Below are 15,635 nucleotides of genomic sequence, written 5' to 3' on the forward strand. Positions count from 1 at the left end.
CACCAAGCTCGCTTAAACTGTGGCTCGAGTGAAGGAACCCAGGGAGCGGAGCTGCCTCGCAACTCCACGGGCAGACACACCGGGTCCCGGGTGTAACCGTGGTTTCTTGTCGGACGAACACAATTTTTTTTATATACAAGTTCAAAATGACACGCCCGAAGATCAAAGTTGAAGAGCAAAGAAACGCTAACTTGTACGTGGCCGAATCTCCACACGCCACGTAGTCCCGGGTTAGCGCAATAATACGGTACAGTAACTACGGTGGAATTGGGTTTTGCGTTCCAGACCAGGTTCTGGTTACTTCACTGCAACAGGGTGTTTTGATGTACTATGAAGTCATATCGCAGCTGTCGATGGGCTAACATTGGTCTTCATGCAAACAACGGGGCTTTGATAAGAACAGGAATATACCCAGGGAACCTCAAACGTACATGTGCCCAGCATGTCGAGGGCACGCTGTGTTCAGCACACCCCGGAATGTGGCACTTACGATGAATCAATGAGACGATACAGACAACTATTTGTAGCAAGGCAATCGTCCTCATAAACCATTCTCTAGCCACTGCTGGATGAAGGCCTCCCATTGGCCGTCACCATCTCCGACAACAATCCATCTCACTCCAGCAGGGGCACCTCTGTCACCGCTCCATCTCCAGGATGGTCGTGTTATCCTCGAACAGGCCCTGACATTTGTTGGAAAATTACCTTTTTTTTTGGTTTATTTTAGTACGTTTTGCTCAAACGAAACCCGTTCGTCGCTGTCACAGTACGAACCAAGTGGCGGAGCGGTTTGTGGAGTGGTTAGCGCACTCCGGTATCAACCAGGCAACCTACGTTTAATTCCCAGCCACGGCAAACATCGGCGGCGAGCGATTCCTGAACCGGTCATAGGCCGCTTTCCCCCTAAAAACAATCCACATTCATCGTCGTGGTGAAATATGGTTCAATCACCTCCACGACCAAAACGGCACGGGGAGGACTCCATTCCGCAGCGGAACGGTAAAGGGCGACACAATCACCATCAAAATCACCATCACCATCACAATCACCATCACAATCACCATCACCATCACAATCACCATCCCAATCACCATCCAAATCACCATCACCACACTCTTGTCTTTATTTTGACTACGAACACGCGGCGATTGCTGCCGCGTGCGTGAGCGCCTACGGTTGTCAACGTCACGGCAAACGGCGAGAACGTCGCAAGGGCGGCACCGCTGCGAGCTGTGGCGCTGCGCCGCTACCTCGTTGGTGCCGTCCCGCAGACACACGCAGAGCACCGAGACGCTGCGCTGCGAGCAGAAGTCCCACCGCCCGCGGTGACGCGCCCACGACACGAGCTCCTTAACGTCCTCTGCCAAGGCAAACAAACAAGACGCGAGGATTTGCACGGGGAAGCTTGGGAACTTGATATTTTAAGACGTTAAATGCTTAAAAAATAAAGAGTTACACGAAAAAAGAGCGTCTTTTATAGTCCACGTTTTCACGTAAAGCCCTTCTAAGAACACTTCCCCGGCGGAGACGCGGCGCTGCCGTGCAGGCCGGCAGGGCTTTAACCTCGACACCGACACCAAAACAAACGCACGGACCGACGCAACGCTGGCGGAGCGGTTGCATGCGGCCATGTACCTGTCGACTCCTTTCCATAGGTGCATTCGCAACGACGAAGGGCAATTCTCCTTTTTATTATTACACGCTTTCTATGAACTCACTCTGTCTGTTGTTGTTTTCGTATCCTCAAATCTTGCAACTAAATTTTAACCCACTTCCCAATGTGGTATCCACTGCAAACTTGGTATACTTATGTCATACTGATGACAAAACAATATTCTATCAAAATAAATAAAGTATTTTTAAACATTCATGTTTCGGCTTGGGTCTAATTGTCCACGCTCAACTGACATTGGCTGTAAATGACCACGGTCCCTTACGTTATGGCAAGCCTGGAGTCGTGGAGTTCTGCCATTACCAGTAGGGTACATTTCATTAAAGCGTGTTTAAAAATATATATTTTTAAATATTACTTATAAACACATTCATCAATAACACTGTGGCTTCAAAAGAAAAGAATATATAATTTCCAACGTTTTGGGCAATGGCCCTTCTTCATGGTGCTGCCAAGAAGCGTCACCTCCTCAACGCCGCCCATTGTGCAGCGTTATAGACGAGTGTGGTCAGTTGTCTGACCAGGTGGCCCCGCCAGAAGAGGCCACGCGTCACGCGGCTCAACGGGCCTCTACCTCAGCTACTCCCGATGGACGCTCAGCCGATTCACGAAGCAAAGCAGGCGTCCTGACCTGGGGGTTTGCCTTTCTTCTTCTCGGGCTGCGGTACAACCGAGAAGGTCTCCAGGAGAGTTGACAGGAGCAGCAGACACATCTTCTTGCGCTGGAAGCTTGCGCCAGGGAAGAGGGAATTGAGGCACAGGTCCAGCAGCCAGTCGACAAATTCTGACGACGACAAACGGTGAACGTTAAACACGCCTTCAACACAGAGCGGTAGCGTGGACGTTGGGCTCAGGTTGTCTACAGTCACTCTTCGATGGCCAGGAGAAAACATAGCGTCCAGACGTTGTGGTGCAGCCCTGCAAGTGCCTGCTCGAGCCACTGCTGGTGCAAGGGCCTCCACTAGAGGGAGCTCTAGAGAGTCCAGCTCGAGGGCATTTTAGCCGACTCTTCCAGATAACCGCCACTGATATTGGCCGTGAGCTGGAATCTAACTCGAGGCTTCGGGTTCGGAGCTCAACACGCGAACCACCGCACCCCCCCCCCCCCCCCGCCTCTGAACCCTTACCTGCGCCTTCGCAGTTTCAATCTCTTACCTTTGCGCCACGTTTTACCATTAACCTTGCCCACTAGTAAGGAGAAAATGACTTTAAATTTACAGTCAATGTAAGCATAAGCTCGGAACGCAGTACTGACGAGCGCGATGCAATCACCGCTCGATGGCGAGCAAATGGCACTGACCGACGGTGCGGTCGAGGACGCCCGGCGAGCGAGCGCCAGCACGCTCGTCGCTTGCGCGCCGTCGGCGCCCCGAAGCCGCCTCTCCCGCCGCAGCGCCACCAGCGCGGCGTCGCGCAGGTCGCTCAGCGCGCGCCGCACGCCGCCCTGCAGCTGCTGGCGGAAGGCGGACGAGCCGACGGGCAGGTTGAGCGGCACGAACTCGCGCAGGAGCGCCATCTCGGCGGGGCCCGCCGGGTGCCGGTGCCACGGCCCCACGCCGCACACGAAGGCCAGCGCCGCGGCGCGCACGCCCTCGTCCCGGTGGCGCAGGCACCGGCGGATCTGGGTCGACACCGCCCAGCGTCCCTCGGGTCCGGGATTCAGCACGGACCTGGCGACGCTCACCTGAAGGGGGCGGCGGCAAGGAGTCTCACTCAGTTGGTTCGTCACGTGCGCAGGTGAGTCCACGCCACAGGTCACCGCTCCTCTCTTTCTACTTCTTCCCTCCCACTGCTCGGGGAAAGACGACGACGGCAATTACCCTCGCATCGCCCCCCCCCCCCCCCCCTCGAGTGCTCAGAACCTCGCGCGGGTGAAGGAGACAATTCGCTCCCATCCATTGTACCTGCGAGCAGCACTGTGTGTCGCTGGCGTTCTGGGCCCCGTGGATTGTGTTAAAATAGAAAGCGTGATAAATTCAACTACCGCTAGCCACACGTGAAATAGCCACAACATATATTTATCAAGCAAAGCCGAGAATTAATTGAGTTCGTTTCGTGATGACAGGTGTCTCCGACTTACCAGATTTATCCAGGGCAGGAGATCATTGGGGCCACTGAAGTGGTCGTTCATCAAAGCAAACGTCTCTGGGAAAACCTGGTCCACATCAACGAGCACATCAAATACAAATGCACATTGTAGGGAAATTAGGGTTTGTTTGGAATGGGTTTTTGTACTGCGTTAAGAAACGTACATTCCCAAAACTTGCTCTTGAATCCATACAAATTAAAATAAAGACAATAGGACACGGTGGTTCGTGTACTGCACTCTAAACCCACGACCAGAGTTTGATTCCCGGCCGTGGCTAACATCAGTGGCGAGTGAGATCTGAATTGGGCCTGGGTGGCTCTCCTTGACCAATTTGCACTGAGCAGTGGGGTGAAGTATGTTGAAACAAACCCTGCGACTGACATTGCATGTTGGAGACCATCATCCAGCGGGACTGACAAAGGACCGTACGTAGGTTATTATTATTGTTCAGGTTCATCATAGTTATTCAAACCAGAGGAGGAGTATCCACGGGATGCTGGGTCGGGTCTTGAAGAGGAGTTTGATTCTCCCTTTCCAAGCCACCCGAGTCGACAGCTCAGGAGGCTCCAAGCCAGACGGTGAAGACTCACCACCGAGAGTTCATTCTCAACTGAACTATTTAAACTATTTTTTTATTTTACCAGGTAAGGCCAACTGAGCTCCATAGCTCTTTTTCAGAAGCGCCCTGATAGCTCAACGAAGTGGCTTATCATCATCACGTGGACATTTATAGAAGTTGATTCTAAATGTAGAGGGGAAAAAACTAGAGGACCTGGAGAAAAATCCACATGACCACGGGGAGAGAGACACGCAAACTCCAAATATACAGCAAGCATCATGGTCGGGATCGAACCCACGACCTCCTGCATACCAGGTGAGGGAGTTAACATCTCACCACCGTGGCGCCCACTCTCCAGACCACAGCCTGGAATCCAGGATTGCATCCAGAATAATGTAGCGAGTTAATTAAACTGCTTTCCTCCCATGTGCCAGTATAGTAATAATAATAATAAAAACCTACGATGGTGTGTCGTAATTGACACTGTGAATGTTATATCCGGTAGAGCCAACCTTGAGGGTGCACGGCAGGAGGTAGCTGGACACGTTGTACAGAAGCAAGGAGACGCCCGACGTCAGGGCAGAGTGCAGCATCTTGAGCCACCGTCCAGCCCACATCTCTGCCAGCCTCGACTCTTTGGCGTGGAGCTCCGGCATTAGAATATCCTGGCGCGCCTCTCGACGGCCAGCGTCTCCGCGTGACGACCCCCCGTCTCCCCCCCTCCCCCCGTCTCCCCTCCCCCCGTCCGATTGCTTGGCGGCGCCCAAGCCCTCCGGCCGTGCGGACTTCGTTGAAACCCCGACGGCGAAGCGGTCCGGGCCAGGGTGGCCGCGGGGTTTTGAGGTGTCCGCTTGCTGCTTGCGTTCTGGGAGTTCGACCGGCCGAGTGGCGCAGGGACCGAGCGACAGATCGCTCTCCCACGCGTCCCTCTGACTCTTCAGCAGCTCCTTGTAGAGCTCGGCAGCCAAGGGAGCCAGGTAGTTAGTGGAGAGGCAGGACAACATCTGCTGGGGAAGATCTGCGTCCGCTTCCAAAATCTGCGGCCAGCAACAAGTCACGTAGAAGAAACAAAAAATATACACAATCCCCACCCAGTTAGTTGCCCGTTATGTACGGCGCAATGCCGCCAGGGCTACAACAACGCAGGCCACGTGTATACTTACGGGCGTGAAGATCGCATTCTTGTGTGCACGCATTTCTCACGTAAGTGCGTTAAAACCCACTGGAATGAACCTCGCTGAAGTTTCAAAAAATATATTTGGCACGGTGGCAGAACCTGCGATCCAGCGCTTGAGTGGCGAGGGTCGATGGCTCGTAAGAAATTCCTGAAACTCTCGAACCCTTTGGGATTTTGGCCAGGGACATGGCGGTACAAAATAAGGTGGCTTCGTGTCTCGCCCTCTCAAATCACCCACCGTACATCCGACATTGCAGTGGCGCTGCTGGCCACCGTGCGAGCTACTCACCGTGCGAGCTACTCACCGTGCGAGCTACTCACCGTGCGTGCCCCGACGTGCGGCAGCAAGGCCCTGAGGAGGGCGGGCCTCCCCCGCGACTCCCACGGCAGGCCCAGCGCCTGCCTGAGCAGCAGCCCAAAGAGCGGCCGCTCCACGCAGCAGCCAATGTCCTCCTGATGCTCGCGAGCGTACAGCTCCAGCAGCAGCTGCATGCACCCATACACGCTCTCCACCACGCCCTCCACCTGGGGCACCACCCAGGCACGTGGATGATCCGGTACTCGGCGATTCTCTCCGATAACTCGCACGCCGGTGGTTCAGTCGCCCCCTTCTATCGCAACTGCTACCACCGCCACGGTTACTGTTCCTGTGAACTTCACTCATCGATTCTTCCGCCCATGTTGAGGACGCGGCCTACCAGAATGTTTACCTCACGCTGCTCCACTTTAAAATCTGAGCTTATTTTACGTGAAAAAACCCCCAACGTGAATACACAGATCAACTGCATTACAATACGCCTTTCAACATTCATAAATACACAATAAAGGCAAGGCAATATATATATACACACACACACATACATAGTGTAAGTTGTATACAAATAAAAGTACTTGTGTTAACATTATGCACGTGTCAACATTAAACAAACGGAATCTACTTTAATCCAGCGGCAGTGCAACTTGACGGTGAGCAGTTAGGGAACTTAACTGCAATCCAATTATCGAGGTCAGATGCTGTAATCTGTAATGCATCACGGAACATTCACAATTGCCAGGCCAATGTGCTGCACATAAGAGGGGAACTCTTCCATGCCCTCCTCCCTCCTCACGGCTCCCGAGTTTACGCAGAGACAAGAGGGCCTGCGATTGTGTTCGATATCTACAAACCCCCTGAGGGTTTACAAATTCCCAACGATTGTCAACTGCCCCTAATCTCCCTAAGTATTTACAACAGAGACTTAAGAGTTGGTGGTGCAGCGCGCTGTTCAAGAGATCAAATGTGCAAAGTGATGACTAAACTTGAAAAAAAATTACGTGAGAGATAAGTGGGTGACACTGCTGTCTCTCCGTTGGTTTGGTGGCCCCAAGCATAAGACCACTTGTGCCCCAAAACACACACAGTTCGGAAATCTCGTGTCCACACCTCTGGTCGACGTGGAGTTCGTAAGGCATTTGTTTCACATTGCGCATTAGTGCGTTGTTACTGCAGCGTGTGTGCCGACTTAGCACGCGCACACGCATTCAAAATTTCTCCTGCACGCTATCCGTGCTGCAGCCTTTAACCCCGCCGGTTGAGAACCACCGATGTAAAGGAACGGCTGGCTCACCTCACGTCTCGCGTTGGGGGGAGTGGCACAATTTGACCTGATCCATCGACTGACCGCTGACTGCCACGCACCCACTGGACACTGCTGGGCGGGCACCGGCCGCGGGTGGGGATTTGTAAGTGTGCACATTGAATGTCTTTCGCACCGTACGTAGCCAACCGTGCTAATTGGAGGTGCAGGGGAAGGTCAACACCCCCGTTGTTTCGACCGCCGCGCCAGGAGATCGGACCGGTCGACCTCTGTACGGCGAGTCCGGCGCGCCAAGGACAGCTTGCTGCGTTCTAAACGAGTCCGAGCGAGACGTGGGGGGGAGGGCGGGGGCGGAGCGGAGCTGCGGAGACGGACGACGAGCGAGGGCTCACCGGGCTCTCCCAGTTGCAGCGCAGGAGCAGCAGGATGCTGTCGAGCCGCGGGCCGCCGTCGGGGAAGACGCGACGCCCGGGCACGAGGTCGGCCAGGTCACGCCAGTTGTTCCGCACGCACCGCATCCACAGCCACAGCACTGCCGGGGCCCGGCACCGCACACACGCACGCAGAACGGAGCACGCAGAACGGAGTGCGTAGCGCGCACGGCAATTGCTGTTTGGCCACTTGTTAAAGCGTTAATGAAGTGCCTGCCGTCAGGTGACACGCGTGTACGTAATGGCAAGAGAGGGGCGCCTTGCAACATGAGCCTATTGTCGTTGGTTCATTGAGCCTGGTTTTGATTTGGAAAGTCCATTTCAATGTTTTGTACGTTGCTCTAAACCCAGATTAATAGAGTCATTAAAATGTTAACAATAAAACAAGCTGTAAAATTCTGAGGCTAAGGCAGAGCTATGCTAATGAATTCTGACCGAAGATTATAACACACAAATGCTTCAGAATGTACATCATTAGACTGTGCCACATCTGCAAAAGACAAGAAATGGAAACCCCCGCATCAATAAAAACCTGACACGGAGCATTAGCATCAAGCGTGAAACACCGCCAAGGAAAAAAAAGCTGCTGAAGATGGAAAAAGAAAAAAACATTAAACACGTCGACTTGAATTGGCTGTGCAAAGCGCTCGCCACTTAGCGGCTTGCTGGATACAAATTCGTGGCACGTGAGAGATGACTCCCCATCTCCATGTGCACAGCACCGTCACCATACCCCGCTCCTCAAGCTGGTAGACACGGCTGAAGTTGGTAGACAGAGATAAAGTGTCTGCTTCAATGTTCGGTGCCAAGGGGCCTAAACATTGTTGTTCCCATTTAGTGCAATAGTTTTTCAATTGAAGTAAAATTTTAGTGGTTAAAAAAATGTCCTTTCATGTAAACAGATTTAGGATGGCTTGGGGAGCCCTTCATCCAGCAGTGGATTGATCACAGCTGACGACGATACCATAATGTAATAATATTGACATCGAGGCATTTAACAAGGGCAAATAGGCATGGGGTAAAAAAAAAGAAGCAAACTTCCAGGCTCTCGATAGCCATCAGTGACCAGAGGAGCTTCCAGCAAGCACACAGTGAAAGCTGTCAGTGACCAAGCAAGAGCACGGTTATCACTCGCCCCATCGGCGAGCGCCGAAGCAAAGGACATCCACATTCTTTTCAGACATAGCTCGTTGCTATTTTATTTCAAATGTCAAAGTCCCACGGATCAAAGATCGCTTTTTTTTTTGATGAGCTCAGCACAACGCGGTTTAGAGTCAGGAAATTCCCAGGAACATGAGGATTTTTTTTTATTTCGCTCTCTCATTCTTGTTTTTAAAAAAAACGCAGTCAAGATCGGAGAGAATTCAGCCGCTATGCGGGGGTCTCCTCTCAGGCTGGACGTTTCTCATCCCTGACTTTTTGAGAACATTTGACATTCATGAGAAATGAGTACATTTTAAACCCACCGAGGCTGCCGGAGCTTTCATTCTCTGGCCGTGGTCTCCGTGCTTTCGTCTCGCATCGCTAAGTATTATTGGGCATGGCGGTTCTTGTTGTTTAATGGAAAGCTGCATTTCACTGGAATCAAGATTCCCAAATGTATCTCTTGTATTTTGACAATTTAGCATTACGAAGATTTGTTTTGTCCGTATATCTTTGCAAGCTTACCCCATTTGTTGACGTGTGGTGTTATCGTGAACAATCCGTGCTCAGTGTTAACCAAAATCATGGATAACAATTAAGCATTTCTGCCGTTCCGTGGTTTCTAGGAAATGATCACGATTCACCCCGAGCGGGTGTTTCGTGATGAACGCGGTGGAGTGTTTTTGAGGTGTCCTCTGAATGTGCCCTCTGAATGGACTGACGTACCCTGGAACGCGTGGTACTGGGCCTCCTGTCGCTGCCCACAGAGTCTGCACAGAGCTGGGAAGATCGAGTCGAGCAGCAGGCAACCCTGGCGCGCGACACACGACGATCATGTTCAGCGCAGAGGTTACAGCGGCCAAGCGGCTTGAGACAGCACCTACCGGCTCCACTGACATAAAGCAGCAAATGTTGAAGCAGGAAACCTGCGGCCCAGGCCCCTTCAACAAAAGCTACTGGATTGGCAGACGTCGCAGACAAAAGTCCAACAGCACTCTGGGGGAACGTGCGGCGCAAAACAGAAGAAAACGCAATGATGCGCCATCATGGAAAGTCGACCCTTGTCCAGAGTTTGCCCGCTTAAACAAATGCTGCAAGAAAACACGTGGTCCAGAAAGCCAACATGCTGATTGACCTCAAAGAAACGATTCATGTAGCGAGACAGGCGAATCTCTTGATTACTTTATTACCGATAGTACTCTACGGATAGGAGTGGTGGCTGTGCGATAGACCCAGCGAGCCGAGTTCGATCCCCGGTGACAGCTAACATCAACGACAGGTGATAGCAACCAGCACTACCGGTGGCGTAGTTAAGGATGGTTAAATAAACAATGCTGTCACGGCGTGAGAGAAGGCCTTCGTCTAATTGTGGACTGAGAATGGCTGGAATTCCTCCATGATGGAGGTGATTTCATATTCAAACAATGTATTTAACTCCGTGGTTGTATTTACAAACAGGACTATGGATATTATCCGGCGGCGTTTGTTTAAAGCAAGCAAACTCTGGATTAGTTTTGCCATGCTGGGTCTCATCAGCTGCACCATGCTTGGTAAACAAATGCTTCTGGGTTATTGGCAAGGGCACTCCAGCAACATATGTTTCACAAACTCACTGCTGATAAGAGCCAGAACGTCAAAACCAGTCCAGTTTGCTTACTTGAACAAATGCTGCAGGATAATATTGGTCGAGAGAGCCGACAGGCCGATGAACTAAATATTGGTTTTCTGTACATGCGGAGACACAGAATGAGATTCTGATTAAGTGTTTTCAACACAGCCAAAGTTCATCTTTTCACAGATCAGATATTACACAATATAAATATCCACGTTGGCTATCTCTGGAGTAATGTTACTTTGCTCTTAATATAAAAAGGTCAGCAATCAATGTGCCCCCATCGATTTGCAACATGCATGTTAGTTTTGGTTTCAATAATTTCCAAAACACACATTGACAGCGTCAAGCATTTATCAGTTGCAGGCTTGACGTGGCTGCATGCTGGCACCAATTGCATTTTGCAACGACACAGGATCAGCCTTAAAATATTCTGGGGGAGAAAAAAAAAAACCCTAATATTTTTATATTTACGAAGAAGTCCCCCTGCATTAGCGTCAATGCACGAGGTTCACCTGCGCATAATGAAGAACGTCGTGTCTCAGGAGGAGACACGACGTCTTTTCACAGATCAGACACGACTAACACGAAACATCTCAACGGGAGTCTCGGCCGGCTGGTGACTGCCATGATCTCCCGTGAGCCACGTTGCCAGCGGTCAGGGTCTCCAGTCACCCAACCCGCACACGCCTCAAGGCATCTAAGATCGATATGCAATAGAGGGTGTCCGTAAAGATATCCTTCCACGATTAATGAAAAATAATAATTGGGCAGCAGCATGCGCTACTTCGATACGCCTGGCAACATGAAGATTTTATTTCGCATGTTTTATCCCTGCCAGAATATTAGTCTCGTGCATTTGGTGTTCGACGAGTGAGGAGCAGCTAATAATACAACCAAGCGAGCACGGTTTAATCGGCAATCCAGATGAATCGAGAGTTAACCGGACATACAAATATTGTTGCCAACATTTGAACCACGCAGTTAAAACTGCTGCCTAATTACGAGCCTTTTATAATGGACGACACTTTTGAGGACACCCTGTGTGTTTCATAATAAGAGCCCCGTCCACAAGCCGCGTGTGTATGTTGAACTTCTTTCTTACCGTAGGTAGCCAACCGAGCTAATCCATGAGGGCTGTGTGTCATGAGCCAATGTCACGGCACACAAATTCAATATTTGCAGATGCGGACATCGCAAGTGACCTGCGACGGCCAGCGAACAAGCGCTCCCTCGGGTCCGCCCGCCCGCCCTGCCGCAGGGCCGCGGGGCCGCGGTGCATCATCGCGCTCGTCGCGGCACGAGAGACGCGCTCGATGGTGACGACAACGCCGGTGAGATTTTCAAGAAGTTAGCACCTGAGCATCGACAGAAGACAGCAGAACATCCTTCCTGGCGCAGGTAATGAGACCCCTGCAGACGGCGAGGCACGAAAAATCATCCCACTGCAAGTCTGATGCACGCAGCCGGAACAGCCCAATCTGCAGTACACCTGTTCCTGCTGAACATGGAGAGAAACAATCCGTCAATTTGCTGCCCTTTAGGACATGGATCTGGCATCATGCACCATCTCATTGGAAAAACGTGCAGGTTCTAACTTTCAAAATGAATATGCATTATCAAGTCCCTAGCCGAGACCGGACACCGTGGGGCATTACGTTACACAACAGACACCGGCCAAACTTTCGCAGGGCAATGTGTGGCACATGGACAGTGTGGTACACATTACGGTAATAGTCAATTCCTCACTCGAAAGAAGATGAGCTTCGTTGAGAGTCGGTGATGCAAAACACATGCCAAATATTCCTGGTTTTTATCATTAAAAAATGTGACTACGTTTTATTTGCTATACACTTTTTGGAAGGGTTTCTGTTTTTTTATAAATTAGGCTCTGTTCTGTTCTTCGAATCAAAGAACAGATTTAAAAAATCTACATTTTGTGTGGCACAGCCCCGTGCGGTGACGTGCCAATCGCGTGGTGAGCGTCGGCTGGTGCTGGGCAGCCACCACTAAAGCCCTTGGGCCATGGCACGAGGGGCATCAACTCAAGGGGCATCATCACTCGAGCTTGCAGCAAGCAGCAGTTATGAAGCGTTCCTCGATACAATTTACAAAAGCAGACTCAGGATCCTGGAAAATCTCTCTGATTGGTCAGTGAGCACTGCAACCCCAACGAGACCAAAGTGAACACATTCGTCAACAACACGGCCTTGCAATGAAAGGTGACGGGCGACGTTTCAGGCAATGGACCTTCTTCATAGCACTCCAACCCCCAATAGAGTCACGTCATAATATAGATGTGTGTGTTTGTCAGTTAACAATAAAAGAGCAAAGCCGCGAAGACTGACAGCACAAGTCGTAAGCCCTAGTGCAATATTCGTATAATGTTTGTACAGCATTAGTCACTGAGAGTGGGATTTGCCCTTTGATCGGCTTTCATGGCACAATCTTCTGAAATGTACACGAGAATGTTCCATGTTGATGTCTGATGTTACATTTTGTATTTCATGTTTTTTTTTAAACCCACAAAGACAAAACTTGCATTGACATAAGTTCATAATGAAAATAAATTACAACCTTTGTCCCTACAATTGGGAGACCTAAACTCGAAAATTTGTATTTTTAGACGGTTCTAGCTATGACCACAGACATCTCTGCTCGTGCCAATGTTCAACTCCCTCGCCATTTGGGTTGCAATTTTGGGAGCATCAAATTTGGCTGGATTTTAATTATTTGATGTCTTTTTTTATGCAGCGCTAATTAAAACCTCCACATTCAAAGCTTCACAAGCCAAGATAAAAAAATAAAAATGATCAACATTTTTACTCCCCAACGCCGGGGCACAAATTTTTATTGTATTTATTATTTTATATATTATTAAGTTTTAAGACTTTGCTTGGTACAAGCATAGACCCGACTCTATTTGTAACACATTTTAGCTTTCGAGCTCCGGATCTTAATTAGAATTTACAACACTCACCTACTCACTCGCAAATGGATATTCATATTCGATACGTTCTCAATGAATGTATTGAATTAAATCAATGTGGGTTGAGGATTATCCAAAGTAATTTAACAAGCTAACTGCTACTGTTACTTTTTTGAAGAGTACAATTTCTGCCGATCTCGTCAAGGAACACAAACCATCACGCAAACTCCGGTCATCCTCGCAGCAAATTCTGGCTAACCGTCGAATAAAGACGGTCACTGCATCGCGGGTTTTAGGATGTGCTTCTGCGCCCTTCCGATATTAATAAGCCATTGGAGCTATGCACTTTTAAATCTAGATTGAAAACTCTATAGATTATTGTGTTTAGCTTTTGTTGTCCTTCCCCCACACCTCCGATTACCACGGTCGGCTACGTACGGTGCAAAATAAGTTCAACGTGCATACGCACAACATACGCACAACATACGCAGGTACAAATGCAAACCAAAGTCGGTGAGCAAGTGTCGTCGTGCGCGTTCCACCTGTCAGACGGAGCGTGTCCCTCGCTGCGGCCGCCGCCTGCGTAGGCTCCTCCAGGAGGTTGACGCTCAAGGCCAGGGCGTTGGCTGCGAGGAGTCGGCCGTCTTTGCCCGTCACCTGGAGGAGGCACGCGCAGCAGACGCAACGTGCACCAGGTGAGAGCGAGCAGGGCCGCCTTCAGCGCCTCAAAGTTACGTTCCAGAAGACCAGAAGACTTCGGTCGAGCTGGACTACCCAATTGGTCACGTAATCGATTACTCTGCCGATTATCAGTTCGATAACTCGACTAATCGGATTTTCGCTACAGCAGTTGGGGGGGGGGGGGGGGGGGGGAGTCTCACCTCTGTTCCCAAGTGTGCCACTGGACGGGAAAATAATGATGTCATCGGCATCATCAGCCATGTCACGCTAGGTGTGGCTTGCAGGGGGTCTCCCGCCTTCAGGAGTCAGGATGTGGGGGGTGGCTGCCCGGGTAATTGACCACAAAGGAAGTGGTCGATTGTAATTTTAAGTCAAATAATCGACTTAATTCACCAATCGTCTCAGCTGCAGACTTCCGCCTGCGACACGGACCCCAGGCAGCTAGCGGCCGTGTCTATTTATAAACTGGGTAATGAGCATGTTAAATTCACTATTTCACAACAGGGAGAACGCGTTTGCCCGTGTCAAGGCTTTCCCACATCGCATTGCGCCACGTCGCTAGCGCGTGGTGATGTTCACGGTGAATTCGCGTTCAAGAACGTAAACATGGACAGCGCACTTGCATGGTTCAGGTCTGGAGGGGCATGCGGGCGTCACGCTCTATTAGACGTGATCATTGCAGCCGCCCGAGTCCGCTACACGGTTTGCGGATCCCAATGCTGGGTAGCAAAACACGATTCCATCGGCTGATTATGATAACAAAACCTTTCACACAATACAGTACTGTAAGAACACCCTTAGTGTTGAGAAAGCGTATAACCCTTGTGTTTTACTATATATGCACGTTAATTGGTACTTCAGGCCAGTGATGCTGTAGCGTACTGGGTTACAAGCAATGCGTTAAACGACAAGGATCTAAGGTTCAAATCCCAGCGCAATATTTCATATTCGTGCTACATGGGGAGTGGTGGCACAGTGGTTAGCACACCGAGTTCGATTCGCAGCTAAAGCTGACATCAGTGGCAGCTGATATCTCGCTCGGCCCTGAATATCTCCCCTCCTTCATCAACGCGCATTGACTAGCATGACGACGTACGGACAAACAACCACAACAACTTACACGGTGTGGTAAGGCTTTCATCCAGCAGTGGATTGACAAAGCATTGCACATTATTATATTTATTTCCGAGAAGGAAATACATACTGAACGTTTCAGCTTAATGGTTTTATGAAATAAATATGACGCAATAAGTGAAGGTTAAGTGATGTAATTGCTTGCTCAAGCCACTGCTGGCGAAAGAAACTCCACCAGGGCAAGCACGAGAGGGCCCGTCAAAGAGAGTATTTGGCCTACTCTTCCACGCTGGCCAGACAGCGTGGAAGCAGGCAGGAATCCCCCCCCCACACTTGACCCCGCCACAATTGACCACCGCTTCAACTGGCGTGCCGAGAGACCAATTCGAACCCGTGACCTCGAAATGACAAGTCAAGTGTGTTAACCATTACACCGTGGCAGCATGCCTATATGATACACAATTAGATAAACACACGCACACTCCTCTTCATTGCTGTGCCTTTGTACACACTATCAGGCCTCCTATGGTTGTTAATTCGGCCTATAAAGCCACCCTTACAACTGAGCCTTTCTAATCAGTCAACACAAGCTTTCCTCAGTAGCTACAAAAGTACAGAATTGGCTTAATTGAAATAAAAGTGCCGGAAGTGGTTCACCGCATATTAAAATAAAGTAGCAATCTAACCATGA

At 50.2% G+C, this 15,635-nt stretch overlaps 2 protein-coding genes across 2 annotated transcripts in view; both read right to left on the reverse strand.

The window, feature by feature from the left end:
- Window positions 1–8,689, reverse strand: part of LOC133341183 (tRNA (32-2'-O)-methyltransferase regulator THADA-like) — a 70,950-nt gene extending 62,261 nt beyond the window's left edge. The window contains exons 1-9 of the mRNA XM_061549637.1: window positions 8,641–8,689; window positions 7,467–7,606; window positions 5,819–6,022; window positions 4,833–5,357; window positions 3,753–3,827; window positions 3,230–3,356; window positions 2,973–3,170; window positions 2,304–2,456; window positions 1,251–1,360 (exon numbers count right to left, since the gene is read on the reverse strand). Of these exons, the coding sequence (XP_061405621.1) occupies window positions 1,251–1,360; window positions 2,304–2,456; window positions 2,973–3,170; window positions 3,230–3,356; window positions 3,753–3,827; window positions 4,833–5,357; window positions 5,819–6,022; window positions 7,467–7,606; window positions 8,641–8,689 (1,581 nt within the window). The remainder of the gene's footprint in view (window positions 1–1,250; window positions 1,361–2,303; window positions 2,457–2,972; window positions 3,171–3,229; window positions 3,357–3,752; window positions 3,828–4,832; window positions 5,358–5,818; window positions 6,023–7,466; window positions 7,607–8,640) is intronic.
- Window positions 7,616–15,635, reverse strand: part of LOC133341255 (protein ALEX-like) — a 48,646-nt gene continuing 40,626 nt past the window's right edge. Inside the window, exons 7-9 of the mRNA XM_061549745.1 lie at window positions 13,732–13,846; window positions 11,619–11,761; window positions 7,616–9,459 (exon numbers count right to left, since the gene is read on the reverse strand). Of these exons, the coding sequence (XP_061405729.1) occupies window positions 9,289–9,459; window positions 11,619–11,761; window positions 13,732–13,846 (429 nt within the window). The 3' untranslated portion in view covers window positions 7,616–9,288. The remainder of the gene's footprint in view (window positions 9,460–11,618; window positions 11,762–13,731; window positions 13,847–15,635) is intronic.

Source organism: Lethenteron reissneri, chromosome 11 (assembly GCF_015708825.2).
Source record: "Lethenteron reissneri isolate LAM-NWPU_2019-01 chromosome 11, ASM1570882v1, whole genome shotgun sequence".
Classification (NCBI taxonomy): Eukaryota; Metazoa; Chordata; class Hyperoartia; order Petromyzontiformes; family Petromyzontidae; genus Lethenteron; species Lethenteron reissneri.